General features: G+C 46.6%; 2 protein-coding genes across 2 annotated transcripts; one reads left to right on the top strand and one right to left on the bottom strand.

The window, feature by feature from the left end:
- Positions 1-338: 338 nt before the first annotated feature.
- Positions 339-4,107, bottom strand: SODALDRAFT_359297 (hypothetical protein; the record flags this gene model as incomplete). Its single annotated transcript, XM_028614173.1, has 10 exons — positions 339-736; positions 814-1,526; positions 1,609-2,100; positions 2,207-2,284; positions 2,383-2,944; positions 3,034-3,081; positions 3,136-3,306; positions 3,453-3,592; positions 3,693-3,764; positions 3,920-4,107. 10 exons carry the CDS (start codon positions 4,105-4,107, stop codon positions 339-341), a joined length of 2,862 nt encoding a protein of 953 aa, XP_028467195.1.
- A 3,861-nt stretch (positions 4,108-7,968) lies between these two features.
- SODALDRAFT_275971 (chitin synthase export chaperone) lies at positions 7,969-9,230 on the top strand (the record flags this gene model as incomplete). The annotated part of the gene is made up of 5 exons (XM_028607998.1): positions 7,969-7,998; positions 8,113-8,148; positions 8,255-8,436; positions 8,538-8,631; positions 8,685-9,230. The coding sequence occupies 5 exons, from the start codon at positions 7,969-7,971 to the stop codon at positions 9,228-9,230; spliced, it is 888 nt and encodes a 295-aa protein (XP_028467194.1).
- Positions 9,231-23,418: the final 14,188 nt, after the last annotated feature.

Raw genomic sequence — 23,418 nt, 5'->3', positions numbered from 1 at the left:
TTGTAGTCTTTGGATGTCATCAACAATTATTCGCCGCTGGACGGTAGTCAAATGCTCTGTCGCTTCTTCATCTCCATCTGCATATCCCTGAGGGCCCTTTCCGCTCATTCAAGCATGGGCGGATATGCATGTACACAACTCATCTATCCAAGAGAGTGAGAGTGAGAGAGAGAGAACGAGAAGAAAAGAAGAAGAAAAAGGGGGGGAAAGGGGGGAAAAGAAAAGAAAAGCCAACGTTCCAAGATAACCGTCCGAGACCATGCGTCGCCGTCTATATGTAATTGCAACAGAAGGAATATTCCCGTCTAATCTCTGGTCCGGTATAAGCAGGGTCGTCATTATCCGTCGCGCTCGCCCGTCTCGGCGTCCTCGCCCCTGTCACCTTGCTGATTAACGGGGGCATATCTGCCTCCGCCGGCGGTGCTGTTGCCCCGGGTGCGGCCGACCACTCTAGAGACCCAGCCGCTAATGGTGCTACTCGCGTCGCCTTCGTTGGGGCTTTGCAACTTGCCGTCAATCGAGGCAGCCTCGGGCGGATCGAGTGACAATCCGGGAATGGCACTCGTGGTAGGCACACCACGCCCCCGGTAGTCGGACAGCGTCGGGGAGCCTGCTTGCATGAGAGATCCCGTCTCGTCGTGTATTGACGGCGTGCCCATGACGGTACTGGCGTCGCCGAAGAGCGAGTCCATGTCTTCGAGGCGGACGCCACACGTCTCGGGGTAGATGAAGTAAACTGAGAGTCCGAGTCAGCGCGTCGCCGTCATGCTACAAAGAAAAGAAAGGCATAAACAAAAAGGAAAGAAGACTTACCAACTACAAAACTGGTGGCACAGAAAAAGGCGTGCATCAAGTACAGTCGCCAATGGATCCACTCCTGCAGGACGGGCGTCATCTCGCCGACAAGCCAGTTGAACGCCCAATTCGTGGCCGTGGACAAACTTGCGCCCTTGGACCGGATACTGAGCGGGAGGATTTCTGGTGGGTACAGCCAGGGAATGGGTCCCCACGAGTATCCAAACGAGGCGTTGTAGATCATAACGAAGATCACAACAAACGTCGGCGTCGACTTGACATCGAGGTAAAGGAAGTACGAGATGAGCGAGAGGGAGATGGTCATGAGCACGGCGCCACTGAGCAGGATGGGGCGCCGTCCCCAGCGGTCTACGAGGTACCAGGGAGGAATGGTCGACAAGAAATAGGTGATGCCGTTGATGCCGGTCATGAGGACGGCGTCATGACCGACCCAGCCGGCCGACTCGAAGACGTAGGGAGCATAATACGAAATGACGTTGATGCCGTTGAGCTGCGCGAGAGCCTGTGCCGACATGGCGATGAAAACGCGGGTGCCGTACCGGCGGAACATCTCGGAGTAGGACCGCTCGCCTTCCTGCCGCTGGAGCAGGACGTTCATCTTGATTTCACGGAACTCGTCCCGTGCCCTGGGGTTGTGAATGTCGCCTTTACCGTAGAGATTGGCAATGACGATGATGCCCTCCTCGTCGTGGTCGGTGTCCAAGAGCCATCTGCCCAATGCGTGTTAGCAGGGGAGTACTTCGGAGGGAGGCCCTTTTCTTTGCTGCTGCTTTTTCTTGCTCTTGCGAGGACGTCACTTGCCTTGGAGACTCTACGATGATCAGGCTGCCGAGACCGAGCAGAGCACCCATCACGCATTGCATCAGAAGAGGGATGCGCCACGAGAGGTTGCTCTCGATAAAACCACAAAAATAGTCAACCCAGACCGAGGTTGCGTAGCCGATGATGTTCCCGGAGAACTCTATACAGGCAAGCTTGCCACGGTTGTGCGGTGGGGAGATTTCGGACTGGTAGACAGGCACGATGGTAGACAGAGCACCGACGCCGAGACCGGCGACGAAGCGCCCAACCATCATCATGGGCATGCCGTTGGCGAAGGTCTGGAACGCGCCGCCGATGAAGAATATCATGGAGCCGTACGAGATGGTCTTTCTCCTGCCGATGACATCGCCGACACGGCCAACCACTAGAGACGAAATGAATGCGCCAATCTCGAGAATGGCCACCATGGTGCCAATGGTGGCCCTGGAAGGCTGGCCGAGATAGTTCATGAAATAGGGCCCGCTACATAGGAGCAGAAGAGTCCAGAGTCAGCTATGGCGTCCGTCGGCTACCCAGTAGACAAGGTAGGAATGTGTAATATTAGAGGTGGAAGGAAAGATCGACGTACGTGATGATGCCCGACATGACACCCTGGTCATAGCCGAACAGGAAGACACCTAACGACACGAATATGCTCGTGAAGTAGCTAGGTTGTTGTCAGCTTTGAGTCCAGTACACAGCTATATCCTGGGAGAGCTGTCCGTTTCGAGGGGAGGAAAAAAAAGAAAAAAAAAAAGAACTCACATCAGGGGCTGCCCTGTAAGGCCGTGGATGGAGCGCCCGCCCGACATGATGAGTCCGAGCAACCGTTCAGCTCGACTAGGTGGTCTTGGAGTAATTCGGGGCACTTCGATGGCCTCCTTGTCGATGGTACCAGACCGGCCCGGGGAGCGGTGACGGTCGTACTCCGAGGGGGGCTGGATGCGGACCTTCTTCTGTTTGTATTTATATTTAGGGTGTCGTCGCGCTAACCCGGCGAGGAGTTCGTCATCGACGCCTTCGGAATCGTGGGACAGGTGATACCGGAGCGGGTCCTCGTCGGCGAGCTGTTCAGCGATGTCCCCCGTATCGGTCCAGGACGATTCGGAGTCCGAGTCTGCGGAAGGACGTCGGCCGGAAATGTCGTCGTGGCGTGGATAAGAGGCAGAGTTGGAGCCGACGCGGTGGGTCGTGGCAGTGGTAGTAGTAGACGCTAGCAATGACGTCGCCTGTTCATCCAGGTCCGGGCGCGTAGGCAGTGTTCGGAGGGGGATATTGGAAGGGAGACGGGAATCCTTTGAGGAAGGAATATTGGGCGGTGATGGGGCTGTTTAGCAGCAGCTCCCTTCCGCGAAAGACTGGGTAGGGGTTGGGTAAAGGGGAAATTTGGGAATGCAAGTTTGTTTATAGGTCAACGGGTTGAGTGTGAATCAATCAGGGTCTGCGTCTGCACAGGACCGGCATCTGGGAGTAACGAAACGACATCAGTTAGTCAAGGTGTCAGTCGTCAGTGGTCACTCGAGCTTAGGCCCCATCGCTCCGGCTCTGTTTGGCTGTTTGGGTGCGGAGCCGTGCATGGGGGGTGCGTGGTGGGGACCCGGGGATCAAGGGGACAGGGGCCAAGACGTATAGAGTGGAGAATTGCTATGCACGCGAGTGGGTTCCCGTCCAGGACAACATCCAAGAGAACTGGATATGGTCACAAAACGGTGAACCCGCCCGGGCACTGTCTGGATACTGTGAAGGCGGCTTTGGGTCTTGCCTTGGGAAACCTCACTAGAGGTATATCCCTAGAGTTAAGTTACCTAAAGGTAGGTAGGTAGCGGCGAAATGACCAGTAAAGCCAGCTGTTTTCCCGCAGAAGACAGTGGGGGACGTGGTAGATAGCAGCTTTTGGGGAAAGACAAAGGTATGGGCGACATTGTACGACGACTTTCTGGGCAGTAGGCGGCTGAAGCGCGCGTGTTTTTGGGCACTTGATGCAGCACCATCGCCCAAAAGAACGAGGAAAAAAGAAAAGGAAAAAATGGGGAAGAAAAAAAGGGATGGAGAAACACAGCTGCAGACTATCGCACACTTGCACGTTCGGCACCCTGCTGACCAATTGTTCCTCGTGAGACCCTCGAAAGAGGAACGACTTGAGCCACCTGGTCAACTGAAGTGCGAAACATCTTGTATCCTGCCATAAAAGGAACAAACCTGACTGCAGAAATGATGGCCAGCTGACCAAATGCCAACGCTTGGGAACCCTAGCCTCATAGCGCTTGATGGTCCCGGTGCAGCTCCGTAGAATCCACTTCACAGACGTTGTTCCATCTGCAAGATGGCAGAGGGATTCACGACGCGCCAATGAACCGTAGCAATAACCCCATAGCGTTCAACTGCAGTGTGGCAGCTGTCCGGCAGGACGAATGCACTTCTGGGTCCGAAGAGAGCAACTGGCCGCAAGCGACCGTTGTCTCCATTCGGGGGACGGTATCGATCGAACATGCGGGAAAACGAAACAGGAGGCAGAAATAAAATGGTCACTTACTAATGACGCTGGCGATATTGAAGCGACGGCAAAACCAAACCAGATAAGCTGGATAGCGACAGTACAGTAACGAAGAGATTCGAGGGCCGTTATGTGCCACGGCGTAGCGGTCGGTAAATTTTATCCAGGGAGCGGCGGGACGTGTTGGCATCAAAATGTCAATGAGCTCGCTGCCTCGGGTTCGTCAGGGGACAAAACAATGAGATGGAAAGGGGGAAATGATACGAAAAAAAGTCGAGATGAGAATGAAAAGGGTGAATTCTGTCCTGGACGAACTGAAGGCGAGATGAGGGATCGACCATGCCTTAGATGAAAAGATGTCCTATTTCCCCTATCTTCTTTCCCATCACGTTTCCGATCCTCCCATTGGTATTCGGGAGGGTCCCTTCAGGGAAGTGGCCCCCCAATTCCAGTCGGTCGCAGAAAATTAAGATTCTCTGGCTACGCATGCAGCCTGTCCTTACAGCTGCTGTTGCAATATACACACTGTACTCCGTACTCGGGCTTTTCTAAACAGTTAAAATGCAGACAAGCCGATAATTGCTTCGTAGGCGCACAAGGTAGCTAGGCAATTACGTACTCCGTACTTAATGAGTACCTAGGTACCTACCTTGCCTAGCTGTACAGCCCCGCCAGACTCGACATTTGGCTCTTATCCCGAATTTACCCACAGTGCCAGCTCCTTACGTATTACTGCCTTGACCGTGGTTAGTAGAGGCTCATAGCATTTGTGTACGGAGGGGACAGTTTCCTTCTTCACGCCGCAGGACTGCCTACGAAGTGGCCACGGAGTGGCTACGCAGTTAGGGATCTTAAGCCAGTGGTAACCTTAAGCTGTTGTCCCAACCAGGCTGCCAGACCTGGGACAACCCCTGATTTAGCCGCACACGTGAAGCATAATACAAGCTGACTCGTTTTGTGGGATCGACGACTCGTTCGATTCATAAGGTACCGGCAGTACCTAATCGTCTAACACAGTACGCGAGCTCCGTACCTACCTAATAAGGCTCAATATTCAGTTTATCAACCCGGCGGTGCGGTGGGCAGTTGCCTCTTTTCTCCGCCTGTAGCGGCTAACTTGCGATAGGTCGGCCATTACGTCACTATACCGGTGGTGAGTGACCCGGTATAATAGGGTAAGGTACACGTGTAGAATTCGAAGTAAAAATCCGGGATTAGGCCCAGGATTGGAGCCCCGCCAAGCGTCAGAAACAAGAATGGATGAATTCTCCTCTCCAGCTCTTTGCGGACTACCCTGATCTTTTATTCGCACATCGTCGTAGATTGAACTGCGTAATGTACGAGTGATGATAGCTTGTGTCATTCCCTGCATCCGCCAAAGGCGTGCATGGAGGTTATTCGTGCAAAGCACGAAGTACGAAGTATCAAGTATTGCCACGGGGACTTTATCATCAAAGAAAGTCGGGTTCTCGCTAAGATCGGGACCGAGCCGTTCGGTCTTTAACAAAACACCGGGGAACCTTTCGGCTTCTTAGGTAGGCTCGAATGCGCTCGCCCGACAACGGAATATATCACCTGGCGGATGATAGTCCAGCAGCAGGATCGAATATACCTAATCCGAGAAGCCCCAGTATAGGTAGGTTTAATCATTCTAGCATCATCTAGAGGGACAATAAGTACCGGTGAACGGATAGATAACGTTCTTGCTCTCCCATGGCTCGCTGTCTAATCCGTAATCCCTCTACCCACTCCCTCACCCCCCAACGCCGGCGTTGTCATACTACCTAACCAGTCAGCTACGTCGAAAAGTAAGACAGCATTGGTATCGGCTGTTGAGAGACTCATTCCATCCTCCGAGTTCGATGTGCATCCTGACAGCGCATTTACCAGAGCGGGGGGTTGCAATGTATCAACGGCGCCGGTTGCCCTCTCATCCACGCACACCGACCGGAGCCGACTCACGGAGTGGCGAATGCGGGAAGGTCGAACAAAAAGGCGGTGCCGAGGCGGTCCATTTCATACTCACCGGCCGAATGGTGGCGAAGGATATGTAGTACACGTCACCCGGTTTCTCCGAACCAGTGTCAAACATCAGTCTTCAAGCTGTGGAACAAAGGACGCAACTAGCTACGAAGTCCATATAGACGTAGCCAGTTGTAGCAATGTCCTTTGGGAATCGAAGATCTACTGCCCAAACCAAGCATCCCATCAGCCCGTAATCATATCACTGTAGATCGGACATTGAAATATTTCGCCGATTCGGCCGATATAAATACATCACTCGATCAGACCAGATTTTCGGCAAACTTCGTGTTTGGCTGTGGGAGCCTAATGGTGCACAGAAAAGGCCCCTCGGACATCGCCTTGGGCATTCCTATCCCGAACAAGGGCACCTCCTGGAACCAGCTTGGGGTCTGATTGGAGACTAGCAAACATCGCACTTCCGAGGTGTTCTCCTCAAATAACGACTCTAAAATGCGAGTAGAGGGCATGTGTCGGTATTTCGGACATACGTGCATACATACACGATGCCAGAAATAAACATAACAGAGGTTCTCCGTCATTTGTCCTTTGCAGGTGAACCTTTATAAACAGCAATGACTGCAAGCCAAGCCATCACGTGGCAAGTGCATGCTGTCCAGTAGATTGGCATAACACAAAATACGCACAATACAAATGTGCATAGCACTAAGAACCTAAGTAATTAAAGTGACCCTCACATTTGGTACCAGTCAGATATTATCCAGAGCGACGTTAACACCAATTGCCCATGAATAAGTAGTCAACCACCCTGAAGACCTGTACACTGAATGTGCCTCCAAGTTTCCAGGAGACGAGAAAAGTGATTCGGCAATTCATCGATCGCATGCTGCTGGCTCCGATCTGTGGTCGGTGTTTTAATAGTTCATATTACAAAGTACGAAACCGTGGCACAATGCAGACATCAGACCAGGGGCCGTTTGCAGGACAAAAAGCGTAATATAGAGTACGTATGTACATAGTGCTATCCGTAATTTCGCAAAGGGACTGGGGTGTGGGACTAATCTCCAGTGTACCACCTCCCTCCGAGGGGTGCGAACCAATCGCGAACGCCGTTCCCCTAGCATTAGTCTTGGCAGGCATCAGACCAAGTACCTGGTTGCTCCCAGGGCCCCCAGATCCAGTAAGAAACGTCGTTCCAGTTCGTCCATTGGGTTACGGGTCTTTGGAACCTTTGGATTGTTATTACCCGGTAAAGTGACCTTGGAGCCCGCTTGTGAAATCCTCAGCCGTTTTCCTGTTGCTTCTGTTCCTTTTTCTTTCCCCGTTACCGTATCAACCCTCACAACGCTCGCGCAACGTAATTTTTAGAGTCGCTTGGCAAGCAGTCGGCTTCAGTCGAGTTCTGCAAGCTGCGACAAACGTCAAAAGGAGGCATCAAGACAAGGGAAGAAAAGAAAACTTTCGGTACGAAACGGGGAGGAAAACCGCGAGGCGCAACGACGAGATCGGTCCACGGCCTAATTCACCCAGCCACCCAAAAGACCCGACGAACTCGACACGCTTACGCACCGCACCTTTCCTCGCGAACGATTACGCCTCCACGACTCGCTCGCCCTCTCGTCTATCATCGACAATTGAAGAGACGAAAAGGAAGGGAAGCAGGACGGAGTAAACATAGCATTCTGTCTGCATCGCGCCGTTCTTCGAACAAGCCTCTTTGACTCTTCGCTCGACGCCGCTCCATCTCCCAACACCAACTGAAACAACATAATCACCACAATCGCCGGTCTTTTCTTTTTTCTTTCCTCAGGAAGTAATTAAACACATTTACCGACTGTCAGCGACGCTTTCGCTGCACTCCAACGCCAACCGCAATGGGGTCAACAGAATTCGGCAACTTTAATGTAAGATCCGTGATGCAGCTTCGCGGAAAGCAGTCCTCCCGCCTGCGTAGCATCTTTTGCCAATCTTAATCTCCTATACCCTGGGCTGTCGACTGACCGACGTCTTTTACACAGAACTTCTGTCGAGATTCGACACTGCCAGTTTGCAATGTGAGTTTAACCCCACGTCTCAATTGTCTTTGCTTCGGAGCCGCATGGTTATTGCAAGGCTCCGGCTGTGGCACAGTGGACTGACCCAAGGCGACATTCTGTGTAGGTGCTTTCCAGCCAGCACGACCAGCAAGGGCCATGGGGTGGCTGCGAGCTCACGGGTATCCCATTGCCTAATGATCAAAAAATCGGGAACCTGGGTTCGATTATTTTTGCTGCTCTTGCCATCTTGGTCAGCGTATACCTTGTGTGGAGGTCAGACAGGAAGAGGGCAGCCGTTGGCAGAAGGTAATGCCGCAGTCCTTGGTTGCGCTTGTTGCGACTGGTGCACGGTTCAAGCCGTCCCGAAAAATTGTCGACTCGCAGACGTACTAACATGACTGGAACAGGGAAATGCAATTGTTCCTCGTCGGATACCTTATCATATCGATAGCCGAAGTGTTCACTGTTGGAGAGTTTCCCTTGCCGGACACTGTTCGCATTGTGCGTTGTCGTTCCAGCTCTTCGAGTGCTCCATCAGCTGACGTTTGTTCTAGGCTTTTACCGGCATCCACATTGGTATGATCATTGCGACGACCTGGATCCTCATGCTTAACGCAATCGTGGGTTACCAAATCGTTGACGACGGCACCCCGCTCTCACTCGGCTTGATGCTGCTTTCGGCCGCCATTCTTCTGGGCGGTACGCTTTACATCACCCTCGACACGGGCTTCCGTTGGACCGGTTACTGGAATTCGAGCTGGGAATTGCCCAACCGCAACATCGCCCTATACGTGCTGTACCAGCTCGTGCCTCTCGTCTTCCTCGTCGCCTTCTTTGTCCTCGAGACGATTCTGGTCCTGCGTATCCTGGGCGAGACGAGACCTATGATCTACCTGACCGCCGCGCTCCTCCTATTCGCCATCGGTCAGATCTTCAACTACGTTGTCAGCAGCCACATCTGCAGGGGGACCAACGGTGCCATTGACGGCGCTCTCTTTCAAACGCTATTCACCCTCTTGTCCGTCGTCATGGTTTGGGTTTTCTGGTCCAGCATCACCGAGGATGACTGGCCCATGCCGGTTGGCAGCACATACCCTTAGAGCGGACTCACCTTGTGCAGGGACCAACTGGAGACACCCGGAATATAGAGCTGCTTCGAAGAGGTGTTTACATTTTGACGGCTGAATATCTAATGGCGATGACTTCACGTTCATGTTCCCGGACCAGACGCGGGGACTGTCCATTTTGGTCATAAAACGCAGAAAAACATGGCTTTATTCTTTATCGTGGGCTTCCCGAGTGGAAGCCGCTAGCCACAACTTCGAGGTACTCGAAGGTCTGACGACGGATGGCGGCCATTTTCCTTTTCAATACTCTCTTTGAGGTTTCGATTGCCCGAAACGACTTATCGGACGACCTGCGGTGTTTTACGGGTGCCACGAGCGAAACAAATGAGCGATGGAAGCGGACGGCCACTTCTAAGCGTGCAAGGACATCGAGATTGCTTCGTCACTCGTGTTTCTCGCCCCGTTTTCCTCGCAGTCTGCTGTCTGCTCCTAGTTTAGCAAGTTGGACGGAGGCCAGTGTTCTGAGGCTGCGGAGAAGATCTGTCTAGCACCACATTGCGGTGCAGTGGCTGTGATGTAAAGAAAAAAAGAGAAGAAAAAAAGCAAAGAAGGAAGAAAGGAGGGTCATATTCTGGAGGCCATTTTTTTGAACCTTTCTGGCATGTTGCCGGACATTTTTTTTGTTGCGGTTTGCTCGTCTCTTATCTGTATATTGACCGAGCTTAGCAAAGCCGTGTAGTTTCGTAGTTTATACCCCAGGGGACTCGGGAGGAAGCGTGGAATGCAATAAACATTTCCAATTCGTATATGATAGGAGTATCTTTGCTTTGTTCTTGGTTGTGTGTTTAGTTTGGTACCTGGTTACGTGGGGATGTCAGATAAAGCGTAGTCAAAATCGTCACAAAAACGGTCAAAATTGATTAAGTCAGTTATGTGTGTATTATGACCCTCTCGGACTGTTGGAGAATGCCTGCCACCGTAATATTGGTGGTGAAGATTCTGGAGGTGTCTACCCGGATTATACTCTTAGTAATCCGGCCTATTACGTAACCGTAAATCCCGTAAATCCACGAATAGGCTATGGTCTGTTCGATATACCCCTTAATCGCCCTAAATATTAGTTAGGCGATTAAAGCTATTCGTATCTAGTAGATAATCCAGCTATATAATCTATTCGTTATAGCCGCACTTAAATTTATCCTCTAGGTCCTCTAAATACTCTATCCGGAATTGCTTTAGCTGTTTTTGCTGTAGCCGGTCCCGTATATCTATTATACCCACCTAGGTTCTAAACGTCTTAAATTTCTCGCCGTATAACGCCTTTATTAGACCGTCTACCACTATTTCCGCGCTCGTAACGTACGTTACGAGGATCTACCCTTGGTCCTTTACTTAACGTAATTATGGCCGTCGATATCGATATAGCGGAGGCGCGTTATTAGCGTACTAATCTCCTAATTAACTAATCGAATTATTTAGTTATTATCGTATAGGATCCTTAATTCCGGATCCTTAAATTCTACTCCTATACTAAATAATAGGTATTATATAAAGATGCCCTCTTTTATACCCTATGCTATCACTAATAGCTCTGCTTCTATTATTAATATTATAACCGTATCCTGCTTATTAGCACACTACGCTATTATGCCGCTAAATAAGCGTATTACAAACGCTTAACTGCTTTTACGATCGAGGGTATTATCGGTAAATAAGGCGTTAGTATAGATTTCGATAGTATCGCCACCCCCTAGTTCTAACATAAACGATTAGCTATTAATTAGATAAAGGATAAGATAATCTGCGGCCTTATAGTATATAGACCCTGGATTAACGTTAAAGCGGTATAGCCTAGATACCGTAAACGCGATATTAGGCCGCGATATCACTACTACGTATAGTTTAGATCCTATCTTCTATTAATAGCTTCTAATATTAGTCGAGGTCCCTAAATAGGGTAGTAGTTCTGCGATTTTAATTAGGTATATTAGGCGATAATTACTGCTATGCTTACTATTACTATTTAGCTTTAAGAGGCGTTCTAATTTTATAATATAGTCGCGTTACAATAGCTAGATTTTACGGGCGACGCGGTCGCGAATAACCTTAATACTAAGGAACCACTATAAAGGGTCGCCACCTTATAGGTTATAGTGGCGTTATAGGTTATTAACGGCCTGCTCTATCTACGCCTTATATTATTCCTTATAAGTAATAACGATATCGTCGACGTAGAAGAATAGGATTAAACCACGTCGCAGAAAATAACACAGTTCCTACGGCACTATCTAAAAACCGTCCGCTAAAAGGATAGCCGAAAAGTGCTTTTACTAAAGCAGTAAGGACTCCTTAAATCTATATAACGCCTTTTTTAGGTGTAAATAACTCTTAGGGGCTAGAAAGCCTAGCGGCGGGTATATAAAGATATTATAGGGGAGGGGCGTGTATATAAACGCGTTTATAAGGTTAAATTATAATAGCATAAGATTAAAACGGGCGGCGATAGCTATTAAGGCGCGGAACGACTATCCGGCCAGCGTTACTACGTATATCTTCTTAAAGGAGGATTAATACTACTAATCTCCTTATACTATAAGCCTTACCTTATATTTATATAGAAATCTATGCTTATCGAATTTATATATTTTTATCTATATCGAATTAAGAACCTGATTTTTATCTACTACGGACGCCGGTACCTATATCCACGACCCTATCCCCTCGTGGCTCCGTAGGTAGTCTTTTTATGCCTATTAGAATAGGTGGCTGTAAGGATACGAGGGTATATCGCGAGGGTTTTTCGGAGGAGGAGGGAGGTCTTTAGAATAGATCTTCGATGCCGAGGCTACCGCCGGGTTTATATTTTCCGAGATAGCTATTAGGGCTATAGAGTTAAGTAGTGGCGATAAACGCCGTTATAGCGTTATAGGAGTAGTCCTTTTTAACCGTAATTTAGTTAGCGGAGTCCTATCTATAGTGCGTATATTAGGGGCGTAGCGGCTAGCGTTAAACATAGTAACCTAATAGTCTCTTTTCTAGCTATCTCCTTACTAAATTAGTCGCGCTCCCCTATTTATAGGGAGCCCTATAGCCATAACTATAAGGGTATCGTAGTATCGTGTTCCTTTATCTATAAAGAACTCTATAGCTGTAACCGTAAAGGATTCACGGTTTCCTAATATCACGGCTATGGTTAGCGCTATAACCGATAGCGGGGTTACTAGTAGAGTGGGAAATAGTAGATCGGGCTGATATAGACGGTGATTAGGCGCTATACTAGTTAAATTATACTGTCCGTAACCTAAATCTTATCCTAATAGACTTAAGATAGCCTCCTTTACCCGCTTACGGCCGGGTATTACGGACTATAACCTTAACAGTAAAGCCGTTAAGGAAGGGGATCCGGGGGGAATTACCCCCGGTAAAGGGTTAAGTTTAAAATAAGTAGTTATATAAAGGGGGGGTTCCTTAGCTTATACGTGTATAAACGGCCGTGAATATCTGGCCCTCTCCTGCTCGATCTAACTAATTAGGTCTTTTAGTTATTCCTCGGTTAACTAATAGAGGTTATCCTTAAAGGTAGCGATATCGCCCTGGAAGAAGGCGCGTTCGTTAAAATCTATATCGCGCGTGCGAATAACGCGGTTATAGCGGCGTAGGCTACGCACCTAGATACGGAAGATATTTATGGAATCGTAGCCGATAAGGTAGCCGATATAGGCGCGGGGAGCGATACGATTTAATAGCTTATTAATAGCCTTTTAGGCGTCCTTTATTATCGCGTACGCCTTATAGCCGTAGGCTGGAAGGTATAATAAAATCGGCTTACTTTTAAAGAGGACCTTATAGGGCGTTTTCTAATCCTTTTACTGCCTTCGTGGAGTACGGTTATAGACGTATACGGCTATAGGAATAGCCTTAGACTATATAAACAGCGGTAGCTTAGAGTGGATATTTATCGTACAACCCTTCGAAATAACTATAGTAGTAGTATATTCGGCACCCCTGTTCTGCGCTTAAGTATTGGTAGTAGAGGCCTCTAAAAGAATACCCTCTTTATATAGGAATTAGGTGATATCGTAGGATTAAGTTAGCTCGTTATTAGACTTGAAAACGCGCACCTTATAGCCTAATTAACGGTCTACCTAGGCGAGGAAATCCTTAATTATTACGAGGATATCCACTACTAGCTTACTCTTTATAACGTAGGTGGCCGTAAAACCACTATAACGGTCGGTAAAAAATATAAACCGCGAGTCCTTATCGAACGTTCAGTTAAAATCTATAAAATTAATTGCCCACCGCTCCCTTACGGAAGCAGGTACGGTATAAGGGTGCCTGCTAATATACCGTTTAATCTTTATAAGCTCGTAGGCCTCGTAGTCGATAGTTATTAGTCCTTTTATTTTAACCCCCTACGTCTACTCTTCTAGGTGCCTAAGCGGTTTAGGGCTAGCGTGCCCTAGCCGTAGATGCTATAAGATGCCCTTTATAGTGCTTAGATACCGTATTGTTAATTTATAGACGGCTTTTCGGGTAGTAGAAGACGAAGAAGAAGAGCCTAGAAAAGCAGCCGCAGATTAGTTAAAGGGTATATATTTAATAACAGTTTAATTAAAGCGGTGACTTAGCTAGTATAGTATAGATCTATCGGCACGTTAAAGGTGGTTATTTAGTGGCTTTTAATCCTACTAGTATTCTCGTAGTCGTAACCGTTAGTTTAAGATTAAATTATAGGCAAAATCTTTATAGTATACGACGTTTAATAGTCTAAAATTTAGGCCTCCTATTAGTCCGTTTAATCTCACGGTCACGTTACCGTAACCTTTAATAGGTAGCGACGATCTACCTACGACTACGTAGTCTCCCTATATAGCGGGTATAAAATCAGCAAAACGGGAAAAATATTGAAAATATGAATAGTAGCGCCGGAATTAAGGATAGTAGAGGCTCGAAGAGGGTAACTAGTAATAGCGGCTCCTGCTATAAAGCTAGCGGCGTAGGAGACGCCGCTACGGATACTACGGACGCTGCTATAGTCGAGTCACGCCTTTTTAAGCTATATAGAGTCCTGGCCTATATCATTCCTTACCTTCTTTACGGCGCGTAGTTCTTCTACTTCCGCGCGTATAGCAGAGTTATATTTAAGAATACGGTCGACGGTTATTTTAGTGTTCTTATAGGGTGTTTAGCCGTTAAACGCTATCTCCGGAAAGATATAGTAATAGGTGTTAATATCGTGATACGGCGTAACGTCTAATTAATAGGGTTCCCCTTATTAGAGGGTAGACTAACGTCTTTTAGAAGAAGAACGGTTAGTTAAAGTAATAGAAGGTGTGGCTATAGATACCGTGGTAGTGGGATTCTTAGCTTTATTCTTCCTACGGCCGCCCTTCTTACGGGGCTTAGCCGTGGTATCTAAGGTATCTTTACCCTCTGCTACGCTATATATGCTAGCCTGCTAGTACGTGGAGACGGCACGGAGTGCTATAGTTTATTCTAGCTTAGTTAGATAGGTAGCTTAGTTAGGAGACTGCCGAGGTATATCTATTATACCTCTATAGATAAGCTCTGTTACGGGCTATGGCCCGCGGAACAGTCCCCGGCAGTGGCCGGGACTAAGAAGCACGGACCTCCTAGTAAGGCCCGTGCGATTCCACACGTACTTAGCCGCCTATATACCGCGTAGACTTTTCCTTTCCTCCTTTCCTTCCTTAATTCGAATAATCTATATTTTCGGCCTTAATACGTGAATAACTTTTAATAAGCCGTTATATATTCGAACTCGTAAGATTATAAGCTTTAACGCTTATATAGAAAAAAGTCCCGGCTACTTCGCCCTAAGCCTATTAAGGGGCTAAGGGTAAGTCGTAGGGACCTCGTATAATAAGATCGACGAACGCGTATTATAACGCGTATAGGAAGCGGTAAGGATATATATCGCCCCTATTTATAATATAATCGCTAGCCTATAAGTAGCCTTCGAAAGGTCTTAACTTAACCAGTACCTCGCGCCTATTATATACCCGACACTTACCCTAATTATCACGCCCTCGCCCTTACCTAAGCTATTAGAGACAGAGACTATTATACCTATTCCGCTACCGCCGCCGGTACTTATACTCTTATACCGGGTATAGTAGGTCGCTGTTCCCTTAAAATGTAGTAGAAAACGCACGGAATACACCGCCTAGTCCTAGGCTATACGACTAAAACTTAACCTTAATAGACCGTTATTCCGTAGTAATAAGGAGGCGTGGTACTTAATTAACGCGTGCTTAGACACCTAGCCTTAGTAGGTGGTTAGTACCTTCTTCGGTAACGGAGGCATAAATAGTGAATTTAACCCGGAGGAATTTATAGCCTACCTCGACCGCACGTATAAGGACCGTAACGAATAAGGCCGCGCCACAAACGCCCTCAGAGCGATAAAGTAAAAACCCGACTAGCTATTCGCGCACTTCCCACTAACCTTTAAAAGAAACCTAGCGTAAGTAGGAGGCTATAATTAGGTAGACTATATTAAGATATCGTTCCTCGATAGCGCCCTAAACGGCGGGCTACGTAATAGCCTAGTAATAGCTAATCTCCCCGATACCTACTCCGAGTAGGTCGATAAAGTATAAACGATCGCGTAGAGATAGGAGGGTATTAGTAAGTCGTACCGACCGATTCCCGTCGCCCGTAAACTAGCTAAGGACGCTAACGGCGACGTTGCTATAGGTGGAGTTAATAAGGTCGGCGAGTTTAAGGGGACTTAATAGAAACCTAACCGCTACGCGAATATCACGTATTAGAACTACTAGAAAAAGGGCCACGTCTAACGGCACTATAAAAGTAAGAAGGATACGGTGGCCCGAATATCCCCTTAAGAGGAGGAATCCGAAGATATTCCCGAAGATACCGAAGACTCGGAAAAAGAGTAGCTTTAGTGCGAAATCGGGCACCGGAGCCGACGGCGCGAGAGTAACGCGAGTAGGAGGAGTTTAAACCGCTATTACGGAGCGAGTTAGTATTAATCTAAGTAAGAGTTAATAGTAATGGGTTAATAAACGCTTTTATAAATATAGGTTATAACTGCTATACCGCTATAAATAAGAAGTTTACTCGAAAAATACGCTTACCGTTAATCGATAAGAAGAAACGACTACTAAAAGGCTTCTCGGATAAGACTAAACTAGCTAGTAACGCTAGTATCGTAGTCTTTACGCTAGATATATCAGGGTATACCGAGCGCGTTTTCGTATATATAATACTAGGTCTAGATTAGGATCTCTTCCTTAGGCTCTTATAGATAGAACGTAACGATATAGTCCTCTACGCTAAGGAATATAGGCTTTACCACGGAGTGGCCGATATCGATATACGACTTTAGAGCGAAGAGGAGCTAAAGGCTATACGAGAGATCCGCACTATAGTACTAATGATAGGGTCTATATTCGTAGGGCTATATAGACGACTACGGCACCGGAGAGGAAAAAGATAGGAAAAGAGCTTATAAGCTATATCGTTAAAAGATATCGAAAAGGCCTTAAGTATAAAGGAATTAGTGGACCCGCGAGAATACGTCCCCGAGGGCGTTATACGAGAGTTTAGCGACTTATTTACGCCCTTATACTCTATACGCCTGCCCCTATACCGACCTAGCACCGACTACGAGATCTACTTATAGAAGGATAATAGTAGTAACGAATAAGCCTTATTATAGGGCCCGCTCTATAATATATTATATAAACAGCTCCTCGTATTACGGAAGACGATAACGGACCTAATAGATAAGGGATTTATTTATACGAGTAGCTTAGCGGCCGCCGCGCCTATGCTATTTATAAGGAAGCTAGGAGGCGGTCTCTAATTTTACTATAACTACCGCGCCCTAAATACGATTATTTAGCGAGATCGCTACTTACTCCCCCTAATTATAAAGACCCTATATAACCTAGCTAAAGCGAAGTGGTTTACTAAATTAGATATTATCGCCGCCTTTTATAAGATACGGATAGGTCCTAGGTTCCTAGGTATGAGTATAAGACCGTATTCCGTACTCGATTTAGACTATTCGAGTAGTTAGTATACCCTTTTAGGTTAACCGGCGCGCCTGCGATATTCTAGCGATATATTAACTTATCGCTACGGGAGTTCCTTAACGATTTCGTCTTAGCGTATATAGATAACGTCCTAATCTACTTAAACGGATCTTATAAGGACTATAAGGAGAAGGTACGGTGAGTGCTTAGTGCCCTTATAGATGCTAGACTAAACCTCGACTAGAAGAAGTGCGAGTTTAGCGTTAAGACGGTTAAATACCTAGGGTTTATCGTTATAGCAGAAAAAGGGGTATTTTACGACCCCGAGAAACTTAAGGCTATCGTAGAATAGGAAGCGCTAGTCTCCGCGACTAGCGTGCGAAGTTTCCTGGGGTTCGCTAACTTCTATAGGATATTTATCCGCGACTTCGTAGCCGTTATAGCGCTATTTACGGCCCTAACGAAGAAGAACGCCCCGTTCTACTAGGGCCCCCTATAAGAGGTAGCCTTTAAGGAGCTAAAGTAGAGGTTTTAGGAAGAGCCTTACCTATAATAATAGTAACCTGGAAGGAAGACCTGGCTAGAAACGGATTGCTTAGGGTTCGTGTTAGGTAGCGTGTTCCTATAGGAAGATAAATAAGGATATAGGTACGTTATTATATACTACTTACGCCGTCTTAACTCCGCTAAGTATAATTACCCGATTTACGATAAGGAGATACTAGCGATTATAGACTGTCTATAGGCTTAGAAAGCCGAGCTTATAGGTAACGGCCGGTTTTAGATTTACTCTGATTATAAAGTATTTAAATACTTTATAACTAAAAGGGCCCTAACTAAGCGCTAGAGTCGCTAGGTAGCTAAGCTCGCCTAGTACGACTTTATATTAGAGTATAAGCGAGGAGCCGATAATATCGTAGCCGACGCGCTTTTATATTAGGATTAGGACGTGCCTAAGGATTCTTCCGATATCCGAGAGTAAAGGAGGTATATCTAGATAATCCCCGATATAGCTATCTCCCCCCGGGTATACCTAGTAAGGGTAACGTTATCGGAGCCAGCTATAGTCTTCGAAGTAGACCCCGACCTATAGCGATTATAGGATAAAGCTAGGGCCACCGATAAGTGTTATTAAGGTGCCTTTACCGTAGTAGTAGCGGGAGAACGGAGTTTTCCCCCCGAGCTAAAGCTTAAAATATAGATCGCCGAGTACGGAATCGACTAAGGATAGCTAATATTTCGTGACCGCTTATAGGTGCTAGGGGATAGCGAAAACGGGGCTAGCCACCCGCTATAAGGCCGTTTAGTATAAGCGATCCACGACTTAGTCGTCGGCGGATACTTAGGCAGGGATAATACTATTACCTTAATCGCCCGCTAATTCTTCTAGCCCGGTAGAAATCGAGATATTAGAAGATTTATACAGAATTACGATATATACCGAGCTAGCTATATATAAAGGGGTATGAAGAGAGGATTACTATGCCTACTCCCCGTGCTAGAGCGAATCTTCTACGATATCGCGATGGATTTTATAATAGACCTATTACCTACCCGTAAGGGTAAGTATAGATACCTATAGGTAATTACTAACCGACTCTTAAAATTAGTAACACTAAAAGCGATAGATACTATAGATACCGAGGCCTATACTAAACGGTTCTTACTATACTATTATAGGTTCTACGGAATACCGAAGTCTATCGTTAGCGATAGGGGGTCGAACTAGACTAGCCGCTTTTAGAGATACTTCTATAAACTCACGGGTATTAAATAGCGATTAAGTACCGTATACTACCCTTAGACGGATAAAGGTCCCGAACGTATTAACTAAGAGGTCTAAGCCTACTTCCGAGTTTATACCTATTACGCCTAAGATAATTAGAATACGCTATTACCGGTAGTATAGCTAGCTTTAAATAATAGGGTAAACTCGATAATCTAAATAAGCCCGTTCTTCCTATAGCACGGGTACTACGCGAACCCTCTCTAAGTTAATAAGACTATACCGACCGATAAGCGCGAGGCTTCCGCGTAGGACTTACTAAGTCGCTTTAAGGAAGCTACCCAGTTCGCTTAAGCCGTGATAGCCGTTATATAACTACGCTAGGAGGAGTTAGTAAACCGTCGGCGCTATCCTGCTAAGAGATTCGAAAAGGATAACCTCGTATAGCTAGATATCGGTAACTACTCTTCGCCACGGCCCTTAAAGAAACTTACCTAGCTTTACTATAAATATAAAGTTATAAAGGTCGTTAACTCCCACGTCGTAGAACTAAACGTTCCCTTATAGATCTATAACCGTTTCTACGTGCATCTCCTACGGAGAGCCGACTATAACCCCCTATTAGGGTAAGCGATAATAAACTCCTAACCACCACCTATCCGTAAAAGGCTAAATAGGGAGGAGGAATAGGTAGTGAAGGAAGTCCTCTACGCCTATACCCGGAAGCGAGGTCGCGGTAGGGTCCGCGAGGTATTAGTATAATAAGAGGGCTATATAAAATTAATATAAGAACCACTTAAAAGCCTGCGGGGGATATAAGCGCTTAACGAATTCGAGAAGAAGCACGGCCCGGTATAGTTAAATAACGGGCCTTTATAATAGTATATAAAAGAGACACGGGCGCGAAAGAAGGCCGACACGGCGGCGAGGAGGATAAGAATTAAGAGCGAAGTTATATTAGGGGCGTACCCCCGCGCTACTTAACTTAGGAGTGGGAAAGACCGAGTAAAACCCTAAAAAGCTACCGAAATAACCTAAACGATATAAACAACCTACTCTCCCACAATCTCGCCCTCTTCTAGCTCCTCCTTTTACGAGGCTATACCGTCCTTGGTGGTACCCACCTATAACTCCTCCTAAGGAGGAGCCGAGGCGAGCGTAGCCTCGGGAGCAGCCCCCGGATTATCACCCGTAATAAGGGGGGTCACGGCTATATAGTGCTTATATACGCGGCGTACGGAGTAAGACAGGTTACGAACCTCTTATGATATTATAGTGATATCGTTATTCTTATCCTTTAGCTTTTACGATACTTCTTTAAGCGTTTTATCTATACTGCGTATAGAGGTAGCGATATTATCGAGGGCTTATACTATACTTACCTAGAACTCGGTAGTGGCGGACGGGGCGGTAGCGGGTAACGGGGCGGCGGCGGTAGGAACGGCGATAGGGGCGGTAATAGGAGCGGGAGCGGTGACGGGGGCGACGGCGATAGCAGGAGCGGGGGACTATAAGGGACCGGCGATATTCTTACCTAACTTAGCCTAGCCGAGGGCGACTTAGAAGCGGCCGTAAGTATCTTAGAACTAACGGCGATCCTATATAGAAGAATTAGTAAAAAGGCCACTAAGCGAAGGGCAGGGGTAAACTTATATCCTTATTATCGGTATCCGCGTTTATAGAATAAGGAGTATTCTATAGGGTATTAGCGGCGTTATAGGCGGCGGGCGGGAGCTATATTACCCGTTAGTCGTAGTTACCCTACGTATAACAGGCATACTTACCTCCGAATACTTATAAGTGCGGCACGAATACTCGTAATACTTAGCGTCGGCCCTGGCCGCACTAGGGCCCGACTAGTAGTAATACTCGATATTATATTCTTACTTATACTACCGGGTAGCGTACTACGCGTAAGGGGCGAGTTAGCGGGGGCCTAGCGGCTTTTAGGGGTATATCTTTTCTTAGCGGGAGGGAGGGTCAGGGTCTACTCATTATTAGTTACGGCCAACCTTATAACCCGTAATAATAGGGGCCGCGAATTTATATCGTTATTAATATCGCCCTTATAAGGGCGCTTACTAGGTAATACGAAGTCGGATATCTGTTAACGGTTAGCCACGGCACCGAACTATAAGCGAGGGGAGTACTAACTTACTATAATAAGGATATAGGCGGCTTAACAGATAAGCTATTACTCGGCGACGTTAGTTATACTGCCACAGGACCTATAAGGTATCTCGGGGCTACTTATAGTATAGAAAAATTAATTAAAAAAAAAGAGAAGGAGAAAAACTTACCTAAAAAGAAGCTATAGAAGGGGAAGAAAATAGGGAAAAACAAAGAATAGTAGGAGGTTTATGTTACTACTCTTCCTACGCTATCTGGGTAAATGGAATAATCCCCGGTTATATATTCGGTAGGTATATTATTTATAACGAGTAAACACGCCGGCGAGGAGCCTATAACGATACCGCTATACGAGAGCTCCTTTATACTATTTTAGCCTTAAAAGGATCTTAGCTACTACGGATTACCTCCCTTCGAAGGAGCCTTTAAGGGAGCCGAACAAAGGAGGCTATTTTTAGATTCCACGCAGGGAGGCTAGAGTAATACGAGGTTATGACTATATAACCACGACACGACCGCGACCTCGCCTCCGGCGGGGGGGGTATATTACGGGCTATAGCCCGCGGAATAGTCCCCGGCAGTGGCCGGGACTAAGAAGCACGGACCTCCTAGCGAGGCCCGTACGATTCCACACGTACTTAGCCGCTTATATACCGTGTAGACTTTTCCTTTCCTCCTTTCCTTCCTTAGTTCGAATAATCTATATTTTCGGCCTTAATACGTGAATAACTTTTGATAAGCCGTCATAAGCTTGTAGAGCTTACGACCTCTCCTTAAATCTATCTTTATTTCTTATATCTTCTTAACATGCATCGCGCTATAGCCGTAGTTACGGCCTAATAAATAGTAGTAACTGATTACTTCCGATTGTCGCTATACTATACCCTATTTTTCTTTTATTTAATCTGCTAATTCCTAAAAGGCGAACGTCTCCTATTAGAAAACTCGATAATCGGTTATATCTGTTAACCCTGGCAGAGCCCCTGATTAATATAACCCGGTAGTACGCCGAGATAGCTAAGTCCCGTAGTTTTTTTCTCTAGCGTCTCTTTTCCCTCTCTATCTTACACCTAACCATAAAACCGCTATTCGTCTCGATTATCGTAGACACAGATCTCGCACTCTTACCGTCTTCGCACTTTTCGACCACCGCTTACTACCCCTCTTTTTATTAATATTATTAACTTAACATATACTTTCCTTGCTAGCAGTTTCCTTTTAGTAAACCCTACTCCTATTAGTTTTTAAGTTTTATTCCTACCGGATACGACTACTATAGTTTTATAGTTTTACCGGGCGGTTTTTCTTTTCTATACTATTATTCTTCCCTACCCTGAATAGAACCGCTATCTATAGCAGAAAAGGAGATTTTTTAAGTCTATACTTTTATTAAGGCTAACCCACTCTAGACTTAGGCATAGAATCTACTACCGGGAGCTATCGCTATTATCGAGTAGGAAGCCTTACTCCTGCAGGAATAGGCACTCGCAGAATAGTAATAATAGACGTTGTAACCTATAAGAACTAATAGGAGGAACCGTAACTCTACGGATCCCGACCTATCCTTTCCTTCTACATAGGTAACCGATAACTAGGTAGCTAAGGTAACGCTTCGTATAATACTTCGTAGACTTAATATCTACCGTAACTAGCTAGTAAGCCGTGTCTACTCTCGCCAGAATAGCCTTAACCCTTAGCTAGATTAACCTATTAACCCGTAAGGCGTCCAGAGATATAGGCGTTAGATATTAGCCGGTCGGATAGCCCTCGGTTTAAACCTAACTAATTAAAGGCCACTATTTAGTTAATAAACTACACCTTAAATAATTATACTTCCCTAGTTTTTCTAGCCCGCCCCTATACCACCCCTATAGGAATTATATACGCTAATATCGATACCTCTATCTCGCTAATTATTATTTTTTAACCCTACTTTACTAGGATCTTTTCCGTTAAATATTATCGTGACCGCTTAGTAATCGTAGGACGCACCGCGCGGTTTATAACCACTACTAGACAGGAGATTACCCGCCCCGGAACCTACTAGGATAGACGCTAATATAACCGACACTAATTAGAATAGATAATAGGCTCCCGCTCTATAAGGACCTATACTAATCCCGTAGGGCCCGGCACCGGCTCCGCGGAACTAAGTATAAAGACCGGCCCCTCCCCTTACTACTTCTCTCCCTTTACCTATTATACTATCCTCGGACTAGTTTAAAAATATACTATCTTTCTTTACGAAGTAATAGCTTACCGGAAATTCTACCGGTAATAACCGTCATAGTTTCCGTAAAAAGCTTACTTCTATTAGGTTTTTTAATCTACCTACGGA

This window comes from Sodiomyces alkalinus (assembly GCF_003711515.1).
Source record: "Sodiomyces alkalinus F11 unplaced genomic scaffold SODALscaffold_4, whole genome shotgun sequence".
Classification (NCBI taxonomy): domain Eukaryota; kingdom Fungi; phylum Ascomycota; class Sordariomycetes; order Glomerellales; family Plectosphaerellaceae; genus Sodiomyces; species Sodiomyces alkalinus.
This window is presented reverse-complemented; position numbering and strand designations above follow the sequence as displayed.